General features: G+C 49.0%; 1 protein-coding gene across 2 annotated transcripts in view; it reads right to left on the reverse strand.

Annotated features, from left to right (window-relative positions):
• Positions 1-13,536, reverse strand: part of Dnai1 (dynein axonemal intermediate chain 1) — a 66,101-nt gene that overhangs the window by 23,048 nt on the left and 29,517 nt on the right. Inside the window, exons 5-12 of one of the 2 annotated variants that reach the window (XM_050156111.1) lie at positions 13,016-13,142; positions 12,725-12,843; positions 12,403-12,522; positions 11,313-11,372; positions 9,738-9,872; positions 4,888-4,972; positions 782-899; positions 435-478 (exon numbers count right to left, since the gene is read on the reverse strand). In XM_050156111.1, coding sequence (XP_050012068.1) covers positions 435-478; positions 782-899; positions 4,888-4,972; positions 9,738-9,872; positions 11,313-11,372; positions 12,403-12,522; positions 12,725-12,843; positions 13,016-13,142 — 808 coding nt within the window. Of the gene's footprint in view, positions 1-434; positions 479-781; positions 900-4,887; positions 4,973-9,737; positions 9,873-11,312; positions 11,373-12,402; positions 12,523-12,660; positions 12,844-13,015; positions 13,143-13,536 lie in introns of those variants that run through there. The other variant, XM_050156112.1, reaches the window with a different exon arrangement.

Consider the following 13,536-nt stretch of genomic DNA (forward strand, 5'->3'; position numbering starts at 1 on the left):
CATATTCAGCTGTATTCTCTTTTCCAACACTAATTGCTCAGATGAGTGTGGGTCTTCTCACTAGAACAGTGATGCTCAACCCTCGTGGGTCATGACCCCTTGAGGGTTGAACGACCCTTTCACAGGGATCACCTAAGACCACCAGAAAACAGATATTATATTCTGACTCATAACAGCAGCAAAAATACAGTTATGAAGTAGCAATGAAAATAATATTATGGGTGAGGGTCCCCACAACGTGAGGAGCTGTATGTACTAAAGGTCACAGGAAGGTCGAGAACCATTGCACTGGACTGTGAGCTCTCTCAGAGGGCCAGTGACAATGTCCTGGTCATCTCTGTATTTCACACACCTGCCAGAGAAAGCTCTGAACACACTAGGAACCTAAGATCTGTATATGCTCAAGCAAACAAATGAATTGCTAGATCACTTACAGGAGCCGTGTCCCACTGCAAAGAGATCCTTGTACTTCGGATTCCTGCCAAAGAAATGTGAACTCATTAGCACAGTAAACAGACATGGCCCTCCCCCATGGTCAAGAACATTCCCAAGGGCATGTGTGACTACCTACACTGCAGACATTGACTGTCCGGCTTAGATTCTCACCAATAGTAGACATTAGATAATCCTGAAATCCAATAAGAATCCAGGTCCTTTTTTCCCCCTACTTTGTCACGTGTCACAGTCAAGATGTAAAGTGCAATAGAAGGACATAGGGCTCAGGACTTGGCACACAGTGGGTGCTCCGGGACCCTAGATTTGCTGCAGTATCTGTGCTCACCAGCAGAGGGCGGTGACGGCCAGGCGCTTGGCTTTGTCATTTTGAAACTTCCAGAGAGGCAGCAGCGTACCCTCCTGGTCCCTGTATTCATCAGCAGCATCCTCATAGTACTTAAAATCTTAAACACAAACAGACACAGTCAGCCAGGAGCTGCCACTTTGTAGCAAATCGATACCTCCTTGGGCAATACAATGAACCTCTTTGTGTTTGGGGCTGGAAATAATAGCAGTGCCATCTCAAAGGGCTATTGTGAGAATATAGGTTAAGTATAATATATGCAAAGTGCCTAGAAAAATGCCTGACACAGAACTTCCCCCTGTATACTAGTAATGCATCCATATGTGCGTGGACAGAATCCCAGGTTGTATCCCTCGTCCTTGTGAGCTTTCTCAGTGCTTCAGAAGCTCGGGCCAGAGCAGCCAGATTTCAAGGGTTCAGCTGCCAGCGGCTGATTAATAGTTCTATTCATCCTGCCTCCTAGATTCCTAAAATACAGCCCGACTTTATGCTCACTGCCAAGCCTCACTGTAATGAAGGCACCAGGACGCTCTTCTGTGGGTTCCCCAAACTCAAGCTTCATCCTCAAAGTTGGCTTCCATTTTCACTAAGTTATCCAGAAGACTCACCTTTCTGCTTACCTAAGCTAAAGGTGGGAATTCCTTGGCTGATCTCTTTCTACCCTTTCTTTTTTGTCCTCCTGTCTTTTTACATCCATTTTTTAACCCATAGCTACCACCTAGGTTGAGATAGCTAAACCCATCACCTGGCTGTTGTATTCTTCAAGTTGGTCTCCTTCCTCCTCCCTCATTCAGTCCATGCTCTTCAGGGCCAGCAGAGCAAGAACAAACTCTCCCTCCACCGCGCCTCTCTCCACACACTTCTCATGGCTCTCCTTGAACAAGGCTCATGGCCACCACCTCCACATCCTTTCCGACCACTTTTTCTTGTGTTTCCCCGTGTTTCCTCATGCGTTTCCAGCTCTAGAATGCCTTGCCCCACCTGGATGACTCCTCTTGCTCTTTCTCTGAATCTTTATCCTCTTTTTCTATAGGGTCTTCGTTTTCCTTCCTTTTTTTTTTTCAAAGTGGGGTCTCAGTTGCAAGGCCACAGCATGTGTCGCCTATCAACTCTGTCAAGAGAGTGGCAGAGGAGTGTGGCCTGATTTGCAGGGGAGGGGGTTGGGGAGAGAGAGAGAATCTGTGCATGGCAGCTGGGGGTCTGTAACCTATTATCACTATATTACCCAAGCTGGACTGCAATGTCTGGGCTCAAGTGATCCTCCAGCCTCAGCCTTCTATGCTACAGGTGTGTGCCATTACATTTTTTTTTTCACTATGTGGTTCAGGCTGGCCTGGAACTCGTGGCCATCCTCCTGTCTCAATCACCTGAATGCTGCAAGTTCAGGCATAAGCCACTATACCTGCATACCTGGCTCTTTCTCGTGGAGTTAATCTGTCTATCCCAGTCCTGCCTCTCCTCTCCTGAGACATCTTTCAGTCTTTCAGCCTGTCCTCTGTGCTGCGCAACTCCTGGAGAGCCAGATCTACGTCGTTATATCCCTCCGTATGTCCCCAGTGCGTGGTGCAGGGACAGCCACACAGCAGGGCCCCAAAGTCAGGTGGGAAATGGTTCTGCCTTCTCTCAAGTGGAACGGCCAATTAGAAGGAGCGCCCCGATTCTGCAGTCAGAGACACGCCCAGGCATTGCCTGGGCCCTCCCACAATGCCGCATACCTTGAGGCTGTTGTAGGATTACATTTAAACCTCAAAACTGTCTTGGAACAACAACAACCACCACAAAGATTTAAGTGGCCAGTCAGAAAGGTGTGAGCCTTGATCACATCAAGATTCCTGAGCTTGGGGGAGCTTTGAAAATTCCTCATTTCAGAGCGGGATTAATTGGTAACACTTCTTTATTTTTATTTCTCCTTCACGATTACACTTTCCCAAAGGGAAAACACTGCGCAATTAAAAAAAATCAAAGTTCAATGCATTTTTATGTGACTGCACTCTTACAAATGAAAGCGGTTCACAAGGCCAATTTCTCCATGGATATTAATCAGGCTTGCAGCCCTGTGGTGGGCCACTTGCTGAGGCTGAGTCTAGGGAAGCCACGCTGTGTGAGTGACAGGTTCATTCACAGCGGCTGTGTACTCTGACAGCTTTGAAAGCCACTCAAGGTCGTTTTCCAGCCTGAACGGTAACGAGGGGGCTTGTTTAGGCTGCCGGGCTTGGCAGCCTTAGTTCTGTGTCCCACGGGTGAGCAATGAGCATCAAGTCACCAAGAAGGGCCCGAGGCTGTCAGCAGAGGAGACCAGCCAGCAACATGGCGTTGCCAACTCTGGGGAGGCAGCTGCTCCACATAAGTGTACAGCCTCTCAGGGAGACACAAGCCACTTGGGAATGTGCTCTTCATACCAGGGAAGGAGGCCATTTTCTTGGCGCTGTCAGAGACTCCATAATTTCCCAGGCCCCCAGGACTGGAGCATTTCTGAATCAATTTCTATCTTCCCCTCGTCACTAATTAATTGCTAGGGTAGATGTACTGAGTGTGCTCCTGTGAAATGCCTCCTCCAGCTTGGAGGCTGCTTAGCCAGTGATGAAGTGGTTCATCAACAGATCTACCAAGGGGCTCAGCTACTCATGGCTCCCACTGGTTGTGATTTTGGTCAAGAAGTAACAGATTAGCTTGGATTTCTCATCCATAAAATGGGGATAATAATGCTATTTACATCCCAGGATAGCTGTTTGGAAAACGTAAAATGCTATGCCCACATTGTACAGCACAATTCCTGGCCTGCAGGCCCTTCACAGTGAGCTTTGGTGCTTGTTTTCCACAATTTCACTTCTCCCTTTGTCCCGTCCCCTGTTCTGACCAGGCATGGCGAAGCCTGTTCCACCCCACACCTTCACTTTGGTCCCTGAATTCTGCCCGGTCGCTTCCTTCTCCAGCTCCTCTCTCATTGGGCATTGCTCTGCCCGGGGTGTCAGTGTCTCTCAACTGTCTAGAGAAGGCCCCAACTGCTTCTTCAGCCTGAATTCCCACCATTTTCCAATAGCTACTGCTTGGGTCCTTGAGCCTGCTGCCCCTTGTCCCCAGGGTCAGCTCCTACCCACTCTCACTGCCAGCCGCTGCTCATGCCATGCTCTGATGCGAATACCCGTCCTTCCACACCTGCTCACACAGACCCTGCTTATCTCTGACCCTTAGCCCACTGCACCTGGAGCCCTCCTTGACCTTTTCCATGCATCCCATATTTATTTTTCTCTTCTTATTATTCACACCCCCCCCCCCCGAAAATGGGTTTCTCTGTGTAGCTCTGGCTGTCCTAGAACTCGCTTTGTAGACCGGGCTGGCCTCAAACTCAGAAATCCACCTGCCTCAGCCTCCCAAGTGCTGGGATTAAAGGTGTGTGCCACCACTACCTGTCCATTTTTCTCTTCTTCAGGGGCCCCCAGAGAAATTCCTCTCCCCCGAGTTCTAGTGTTAGCATCTCCAAGCCCACTGAGTGGGGACTGGGACACAAGGTCAAGACCTAGATCTGGGTTCTCTTTGGCACTCACTAGTCAGGCAGCTTTGTCCTCTGCTGCTCATATGTGAAGGCAGGGTGCCTTTCTGCCCAGGACTGTCGAGAGGATGGCATTCGATCACTATTGTGCAGCTCAGCTTGCTATGTGTCAGGTCGCATCACTGCTCCCGCTGTTTTTTTATGTTCATGGTGGACTTGCACAAGTCTTGTCCCTTCAGCTACATCCAGAGGAGGAAGGGAGGTGGTGGCTTGCGTTTGGTTGCTTTATTTTCCCCTTCACTGTAGGACTTAGCATGGAACACTCAAACGCTAGTCTTTTGTGAAGCATTTTAAATACTATTTCTGAGACTGGCAAGTTGGCTCAGCAGCTAAGAACACCTACAGAGGACCCGGGTTTTGATTCCCAGTACCCATAAGGCAGCTGGCGAGCATCAGCAGCACCAGTTCTGGGAGATCCATGCCCTCTTCTGAGTGCACATTCAGACAAACAGGCATGAGCACATGCACACAGACACAGGCACACACACAACAGAAAATAAATAAAAATAATAAAAACTTACATCCCTTTAAGTCTTACCTTGAGCAACATCATCATATGTGTTTTGGTTGACCATTCGCTCCACAATCTTAGCAGCTTGGGACACTTTGGTGATATCATCACTCTGTGGAATACAGAAGTCACACGTCCTCATCAGCTGGTGCCTGGCAAGGCCATGCCATGTGCCCTGAGCCAAAGCCCAGGTTTGCAACTGGTTCGGCAGTAGACCCCTGTTGTTGCCTATCCCAAAGGGCTCAGAGATGGCTCACAGCCCAGTTTCCCACAACCACCACGTCTGGGAGTCCTTTCCTCATGGGTGCGCAGGGTCTGAGAGGACACATTTAGTCCCTGGATAAAGCTGCTTCTTATTCTCCCATCCGGTTTGTTTTGGAAAAGGCATGGAACAGAGCCCAGGAAGGCACTGGAGGGCAGAGTACTCAAGGACCTGTTAGAGGCTTTCTCCGATCAGGGAAGACAGATTCCCATGAAAGGCCTAAGGGAGGGTCCGGCCCAAACGCCTTACTTCTTTAGTCTCAGGGTGAGGGAGTCACAGAGGCCCAAGCGGGGAAATAAGCTTCAGGTGGAATGCAAGGGAGACCTGTGCCTGCCAAGCCAGGGCCCTTCCCAGACACAGACAAAGCGGCGAGTTCTGCCCTGGGAAACGACTCCCTCTGAACCAAGAAGCAGCTTCCAGAGAAGTAAACTGCTTGGCAAGTTAACAGAGATGCAAGAAGTTTAGGGCTGGCAAGAAAAGCACAAACAAGGAGGGAAAGAGATGACGGTTCAGCAGTTAGGAGCACTTACTGCTCTTGCACGAGACTAGAATTCCATTACCAGTACACATTCTGGGGAGCTCACAACAGCCTCTAACTCCAGCTCCAGGGGAATCTGTGCCTCTAGACGCAAGGACATCGCCTCCCTGTGCATACAACCCTCTTCCCCTACATACACATAATTAAAAAATACAAAAATAAGTCTTTAAAAAAAAGAAAAGAACAAAGAGTTTGGAATGAGTGGCAGAAGGGAACAAGCTAAGTATGCATCCAGACAGTGACCACGGGTTGGATGTACGAATCCTGGAGACTACACTGCTGGGGGAGGCCATGCTGGCTGGGATTAAGAGACTAGGTTGTGGGGGCGGCAAGATTGCTCAGTGGGTAGAGCCTGAAGATCTGTGTTCATCCCCGGGACTCACATCGTGGAAGGAGAGAAATGACTTCCACAAATTTACTTCTGTCTTCCACACATGCTGTGGCTCGTGTGAGACACTCTTTCCACAAATTAAATAAGTAAAATCTAGTTAAAAACCTTAAGAAGAGACAAGGTTCTAGATCACACAGGTGGATTTCTTTCCCAGTTAGACACAATCCTGAGCAAGTTACTTTGATTCTCTGGGTGGCAGAGTCCTGGGACAAAGTGAGGATGGATGGGTGGCCTCTCACTCAGAGACCATGTGGGGGTAAACACAACAATGCAACATTGATTTAATTCAGTTCCTGGTGGCAGCACAGCTGGAGGGAACACAGTTGAGTGGTGGAGGCTCACGCATCGGCATCTGGGAAATGGCTCTTGGAGGGCCCTTCACCACTCTTCAGACTGACTCTATCTCAGAAAACTGGGCAAGGAAGGCCGGCGTTGGAGTCTGTAAGTATAGCGCTCAGAGTTCACCTGTTCCCAGATTCCCCCTTCCACTTCTTGACCTAAAGCACAAGCTCTCCTTTTATAACTTCCGGGCCAGCTTGACTCTCCCTGTGTGCGGCAATGCTTGCTGTGGACAGCTAGCCAGTTAACTGACACTAGCTTTCCTGGCTCTGCTGCTACAATCTGAACTACAGACCTGAAGGTAACCCCTCTGATGCTGCACTGCAGTGCCTCAGCTCCCCACGTCAACGCTCCCTACAGCGATCTTGTCCAAGCTCCACAAGCCTGTGTGGCCAGTTACCAACAGTGGCAATGCTGCTAGCCCTGTGTGTATACATTATTGTGGCTCGTCGACAATCTTGCAAAGTGTGATGTCATTTCAGATGGCTTTACACTTTGGGAAACTGAGGCTTCTTAAAGCTCCAGCTCATATTATCAAAGCCAGACTTGAATAGCGAGTCTGTGGGCTTCGGAGGCCATGCTCTTGTCCCTACTCCATCTGACTACACTATCCTTGTCCTGGGAGACCTAGGCCGGACTCTAGATGTGCCCAGATGAGAGTACAGTGGGTATCACCTCCACTGCTCCAGATGCCATCCTGCTGGAGCAGCCACCGCTCTTTGTGGGTTCTGACTGACCTGGCGGCTTCTGATCCCATTCCTCTATGCCTGCCAAATCCTCCAGACCAGACAAGCTTGCATTCATTTCTGTGTATTCAGCCAAGCCTGAGACCTGCAATCCATTACCCAGGACCTTCTTGTAGGATATCATGAACTTACTCTCTTTTCTCCCTGCCCACACCTGAGCCCTTTACCAACCTAAACAGACAGAGGTCTTTGAGGAAACCGCATTTCTCTGCTACAGCTCTAGGTCTAGGCAAAAGGGAAGGTGCCACCATCCTCACTCGTTCTTACAGACAACTGGGCTCAGCACCTGGCATTCCCGGCTAGAACTCAATTCCTTTGGGGAAAGGGTTCTTGCCAAGATACTCACCCAGGAATGGTGTACATTCTTCACACAGTGTCCTACCTCACCATAGCTTCTCGGCCCAGCGGATCAGTGTGGGAGAGAATATTTATCTATTCATCTAAGTGAAACTCTGTGAAACTGTTACTTTGCCTCTCTAAAATACCTGATTGGACTAATAAAGAGCTGAATGGCCAATAGCTAGACAGGAGAGGGATAGGTCAGGCAGAGAGAATGAATAAAGAAAAGAATGAGAAGAGGGGGAGTGAGAAAAGAAGAAAAGAAGGAGAGAAAGATGCCAGGAGCCAGCTACCCAGCCAGACAAGGAATAAGAAGAAAAGAAAAGATATACAAAAATAGAGAAAGATAAAAACCCAGAGGCAAAAGGTAAACAGGATAATTTAAGTTAAGAAAAGCTGGCTGGAAATAAGCCAAGCTAAGTGCGGGAATTTATAAGAAAGAATGGTCTCCATGTGGTTATTTGGGAGCTGGATGGCAGGCCCCTCAAAGAGCAAAGAGTAAAAGAAGTAAAAAACAAAGCAACTACACATCAGAATCTGCCCATATCCCTGTTTCCCATGTCAGCAAACTGGATGAACCAGAGTGACAGGAAGTGTTGACATCAGCTTTGGCAGGCTTTAGGTCCCACATCAATTTTCAGTCTCAGCCACAGAGTCTTCTGTTTTCTGGGTCTTGGTGAGTCTTGATGACTCTAGTTGGGGTTTCTGCCATTATGGGTTCCAGCATGGCCAATAGCCCAAACTCTCAAGGATCTTCAGCCTAACCCAGACCAGAGCCTCCTCTGGTGCCTTGAGGAATGGTGCAAGGGAGCCAAGGATACTGACAAAGCCCTCGAGGCAGGGGCTCTATCCCACAGAGACTGTGTTCTTAGCATGTCCATGACCACTTAGTGTTTGATCAGTGATTCAAAGGAAATGAAAGTCTCTATTAAGTCATAGCAGGGGACCCTCAAACCTCCCTTCAAGTGTGACATCAGGGTCATGGGACATAACTAAGAGAACATGGGCACAGCTCGGGTAAAGAAAACAACTTTCTTAATTGAGCTGAGTTTTAGTGGGGTTGGAGAGGAGCAGAGCCACTTCCCTGTGAGTGCCCTGGGCGCTCTCCAAAGTGCTGAAACCAGCCCCTAGCTTCTTGTGACCCTCTTCCAAAGCAGGTCACACCCATAGAATCTTCTCTCTGGGACTCCTTCTCCAGACCTAGATTTCTCTCTCTCATTAGGAATAAATGAGGTCCCCAGCATCTCCTGTGGTGCTATCCCCCATACCATCACCCCATGGTTGCATCCCTTTACTCTATGGTGATCCCTAAACTCCTGCAGGCTCACCCTTCTAAGTCCCCAGCCATGGTCTTTCTAAAACTCCCACTTGGCTCCTTATGGTCAACCCAACTCAAAGCAGCCACATCCATTGGCCTGATGATAGTGGTACCTAAGATAACTTTTGAAGACTCACTGACCTAGTTTCACATCTGTAGCTGTGATAAAAAATACCCTGACAAGAGCAACTTAGGGGGAAATGGTTTATTTTAGTTCAAAATTCCAGGTTACAGTACATCATAGCTGGAAATTCAAGGCAGCAAGAACTTGAAGCATCTAGTCACATCACAGTAGGGGAAAGACAATGAATGCATGTACGCCTAATACTCAGCTCACGTTCTCCATGCTACACAGTCCAGCACCCAAACCTAGGGAATAGCACCACCTACAGTGGGTTGGGTCTTTCCTTACCCATTAATGTAACCAAGACAGCCCCCACAGACACACCCACAGGCCAATCTGATCTACAGCCCCCTTGAGACTCTTCCCAGGTGCTAGATCATGTCACGTTGACAACTAAAATGACCATGTCACTCACTTTAACTATCAGACGCAATTAAATCAAAGACTGAGGGCAGAAGAACTTAACTCACCCTAAACTCAGCGAAGACAACTTATCCTTAGATTCTCACCCCTAACACAACTTGATGACTTTCCTATGATACAGATAATACAGACTTTTCAAGAAACTCCGTCCTAGGCCAGTGACTCCCAAACCCTTCTGACTTTCAAGAATATTAATCAGGGGGAAGATGGGGAATGCCAGAGACAATTCTAGCTGTCCTTATGTCTTCTCCTGAGGTAAGAAATTACCCACACCTCAATATCAGCCTTCCTCCTTGAGCGGCTGTGAACCCCTTCTATGTAGCAAGCTTTTATTTACCTACAGCCCAAGGCCCCACTCAGACATTCTGTGACTGAGCTGCAGACACCCCCACCAAACCTGGGACTCCATAGATGTCAGTTTCCTCATGGCCATCTTCTCTGTCTTCTTAGCCACTGGAGTCTTTGTCTTCTCCTTCTCTTTGGTCTTTTCCTGTTTCTCAAGCTCATCTACATAGGCATCATAGATTTCCCACTAGGCAAGAGCAAGACAGAAGAGTCACCAGAGGGCAGAGCGTTCAGAGGGCCAGCTCTTCAGCCTGCAGTAGTCGGCTGTGTTAACCTGTCAAGTTGGCACCCTCCTGTCATTGAATTACATGTTCAAAGTCCACCTTCCCTACCAGTCATCAACTCTAGAACAGGAAGGAAGGAGTTTTCAGGGTTCCTCTGGGCTGGGCTTAGCCACCCTGAAGCACAGGGTCTGCATCTTAAGCTGGAGGTCAGTTCTAGGTTTCAACCCACAACAGGAAGAGAAAATGTGCAACCATTCGGTAACTAATAATTTGTTGAAGATATCTAAGACTGAATTAAGAAATATTTTTTAAAAATCTTCCTCAGTTGGTGAGATAGCTTGGAGACTAAAGGCCCTTTCCAGCAAGCCTGATGACCCGAGTTCAATCCCTGGGACCCATATGTTGGAGGGAAAACTGACTTCTGAAAACTACCCTCTGACCTCCATGCATGGAACACACACACATACAACACACACACACACACACACACACACAGAGAGAGAGAGAGAGAGAGAGAGAGAGAGAGAGAGAGAGAGAGAGAGTTAATGGGAAAAATGTCTGCCTCTGCGGTAGTGGAAAAACATATTGGCTCCAGCTGACCATCTACTTCACTGCCCATCTCAAGATTAGAAAGAATAATAATAAATAGGCGTTCTGCCAACTAGAGCTGGAGAGAGGAAAACCCAAGGGCTGTAGCAGCTGTAGCAGAAGCAGCAGCAAGAATCTGGGGCTGGGCAGATGCAGTAGCTCACAGGGAGTGCTTCCCAGACTGGGCAGTCACTGCCACCTGGAGGCCGGATAGGCACACCTTACATTTAAAAATTCTCCCCTCTCTGTGCCTCACTTCAGCGTTTGTTATCTCATTCAGAGCCCACCAACACCCCCGCATGGCGGCTGGCCAGCCTTTGTTGACAAAGAAAGAAGCAGAAGGATTAAGAAAGAAGAAAGCATACTATGTCCAGGATCCCACAGTAGGAAGAGCAGAACTTGGGCCTGATTCTAGTACCTGTCCAAGTCAGCACCACAGCCAGGAGGGCTTAATGGGAAGGAGGAGAGTCCCCAAGAATACAAAAGGCAGTCAGAATGTTGGCACTTTAAAGTCAATCACAGGGTGCCACAGGCTACAGAGTCCACGGGAACAAGCATTCTACCATGTCCTGGGGAAGGCTCCAGAAGCCATCCATGCCTCCAGCATGGCGGCACGAAGCAGGTTCAGCACTCACTATGGGGGACCTAATGTGATGTGCCCAGTGTTCGGGACTGATAGCTCAGGACGACATGCAGGGAGATGGATAGATAATTAAGGCAGACTGGAAGACATGCCAGTCTCCTGTGCTGCTGAGTGTTCCAGGACGCATGGGAGGGCAGATGGAGACAGCTTTCGGGCTGACCCAGGATCTTACCTGATTGGCTGTGGCTGAAAAGTTTGTTCTTGGTGGAGGCTCCATCTGACACTCTCGATCCTAGAGAACAGCGACAACAGGGGACCCACAGATGGTCTCTCCTCCCTCTTCCTTAACCCAACAGACAGACAGCTTTAGGAGAAGCATTTTGGTTGGAGCTGAGGAAGGGGTGGGACAGAACTGGAGAAGCAAAGAGCCTGGTGAAAGATGGAATTATTCAAATCCCACATTTGTTTTCCATTCTGGCCTCCTTCAGTAGCCTAAGCTGGAGGACAAGGGCAGTGAAGATCAATTATGGCAGTTTTTAATCAAGAAGAGGTCCAGGTTGGAGATGGACAGACTTGCAAGAGGCCAGCCTGTCACCAGTCTCCAGACACAGTGCACAGAGGCTAGCCTCCCACAAGCACCAGGGCTAATGTCCCTTATATGAGAAGGCTTCTCCCCAAAACTGGGCTCTCTGCGTCCAGCATGTAAGTTGCTTGCTCCACATTGTATATAACCCGACTATACAGTATCAACCTAAGGACCACACAGGGTGATAAGGTGCTGCACAAGACTGACTGACCCTGGAGAGCCTGCCTCCATCATAGGTGCACTGTGTTCATAGCAGAACACTTAGTGAGCATCCCTTACCTAAAACCCTGTCGGGCTCTCTCAGCCTGCTTCTCAGGACCCTTCATGATCAGGGAATGTTCTAGCTTTTCCGAGCTGATCTACCACAGAGACCATCAACCTCTATTAATATTGTTTCTAGACTCCCCACCCCCCTGGCACACTGTGGTCCCGATTTCTACTCCATTTTCCCAGTCTAGCCCAAGTTGCAGCCTCTCAGTGGAGTCCCAGGGCTCTGGCCTTCCTCTGAATGACTTACAGGGACTTGAACACATTTTCCAGTTGTCCTTGGAGAGGGAAGCTGTGGTCTGTCCTATCGCCCCTCTCCAGGCTCAGACCTGCAAGTACTGGTCTTAGGCTTCTGTCTGCCTTGCCATTTGTACATCACAGAACTTCAAAGTAAAGGGGTGTGGTGGGGGAAATCTACCTGGGGGGGGGAATGTTGAAGGTCTGTAAAGGAAGGGGTGGGGGGATCTACCCGGAGGGGGTTGTTGAAGGTCTGGGATGCCCTCTCGCTGAAGTTAAACTGGTTAGTGAGTTTTCGTTCCTTGGGTTGCACAGGAGCCATCAGTTCCTCTTCTGTCACTTTTTCAGTGGTCTGGAAACAAAGATCAGGAGGCCAGGGTTTAGCTGTGGGAGGGAGACAGTGGACGGTCGGGAGTAAGGGGAAGGAAGCCCTGGCCCGACAGGATGGGGGCGGGCAGAGGATGCTGCCAGGAGCGCTGGCACATCTCACCGTTCTTCCCTGAGTCACCCCTAAAGCCTCCATCCACGGCTGCCAAAGAGCAATGCTGTCGCACCTCGGTTGCAACAGGCACGTCTGTTTGACTCCCAGCTTCGGTCTCTGCTTCTTTGGGTTCTTCATCCTCTTCAATGATCTCTGTGTCTGAAGTCACCACCTTGGCCGACTCCTGTGAACCTTGACAGGATACTGCTGATGAGTTCAGGGTCCAAGCCAGCTCAGTCCTGCCTGCCAGGCCCTGCTTGTCCCTTGGGCTCCCCATGACCTGGGTTAGCTCCCAGGCCTGTCCAGACCAGCTCCTCAGAGATCCAGGCTTGGGGCTGCAGCCCTGGGCTGGCCCGTGTCCTACCTGCCACCAGCGCCTCTCGGTAGTGTTGTCGCCGCCCTTCATCGGAGTCCTTGGGGATCAGGTTTCCCACCTGGCTGAAGTGAATCGCCAATTGGTTCACAAAGCCAATAAGTTTATATGTGCCTTCCTGAAAAGAGGGGATCCCACAAAGGGCTGGCGTCAGAATGTAGTCTGCCTTAATTTTCTAGAGCAAAGGTTCTCAACCTTCCCAATGCTGTGACAGTTTAATACAGTTCCTCATGTTTCGGTGACCCCCCACCATAAAATTATTTTCATTGTTACCTTATAACTGTAATTTTGCTACTGCTATGAGTTGTAATGTAAATATCTATGTTTTCCTATGGTGTTAGGAGACCCCTGTGAAAGGGTTGTTTGCCCCCAAAGGGATCGTGACCCACAGATTGAGAACCACTGCTCTAAATTAGCAATCCATCTCTGCTACAGGGACTATATCCTTAATGTTTTCACTAAATTTCTGCTTAAGGGGAAAAAAGACAAATAAATGAGGTGGGTTTTTTTTT

The sequence above is a fragment of the Alexandromys fortis genome, unplaced genomic scaffold (genome assembly GCF_014885135.2).
Source record: "Alexandromys fortis isolate MF-2015 unplaced genomic scaffold, M_Fortis_MF-2015_v1.1 scaffold_92, whole genome shotgun sequence".
Taxonomy (NCBI): Eukaryota; Metazoa; Chordata; class Mammalia; order Rodentia; family Cricetidae; genus Alexandromys; species Alexandromys fortis.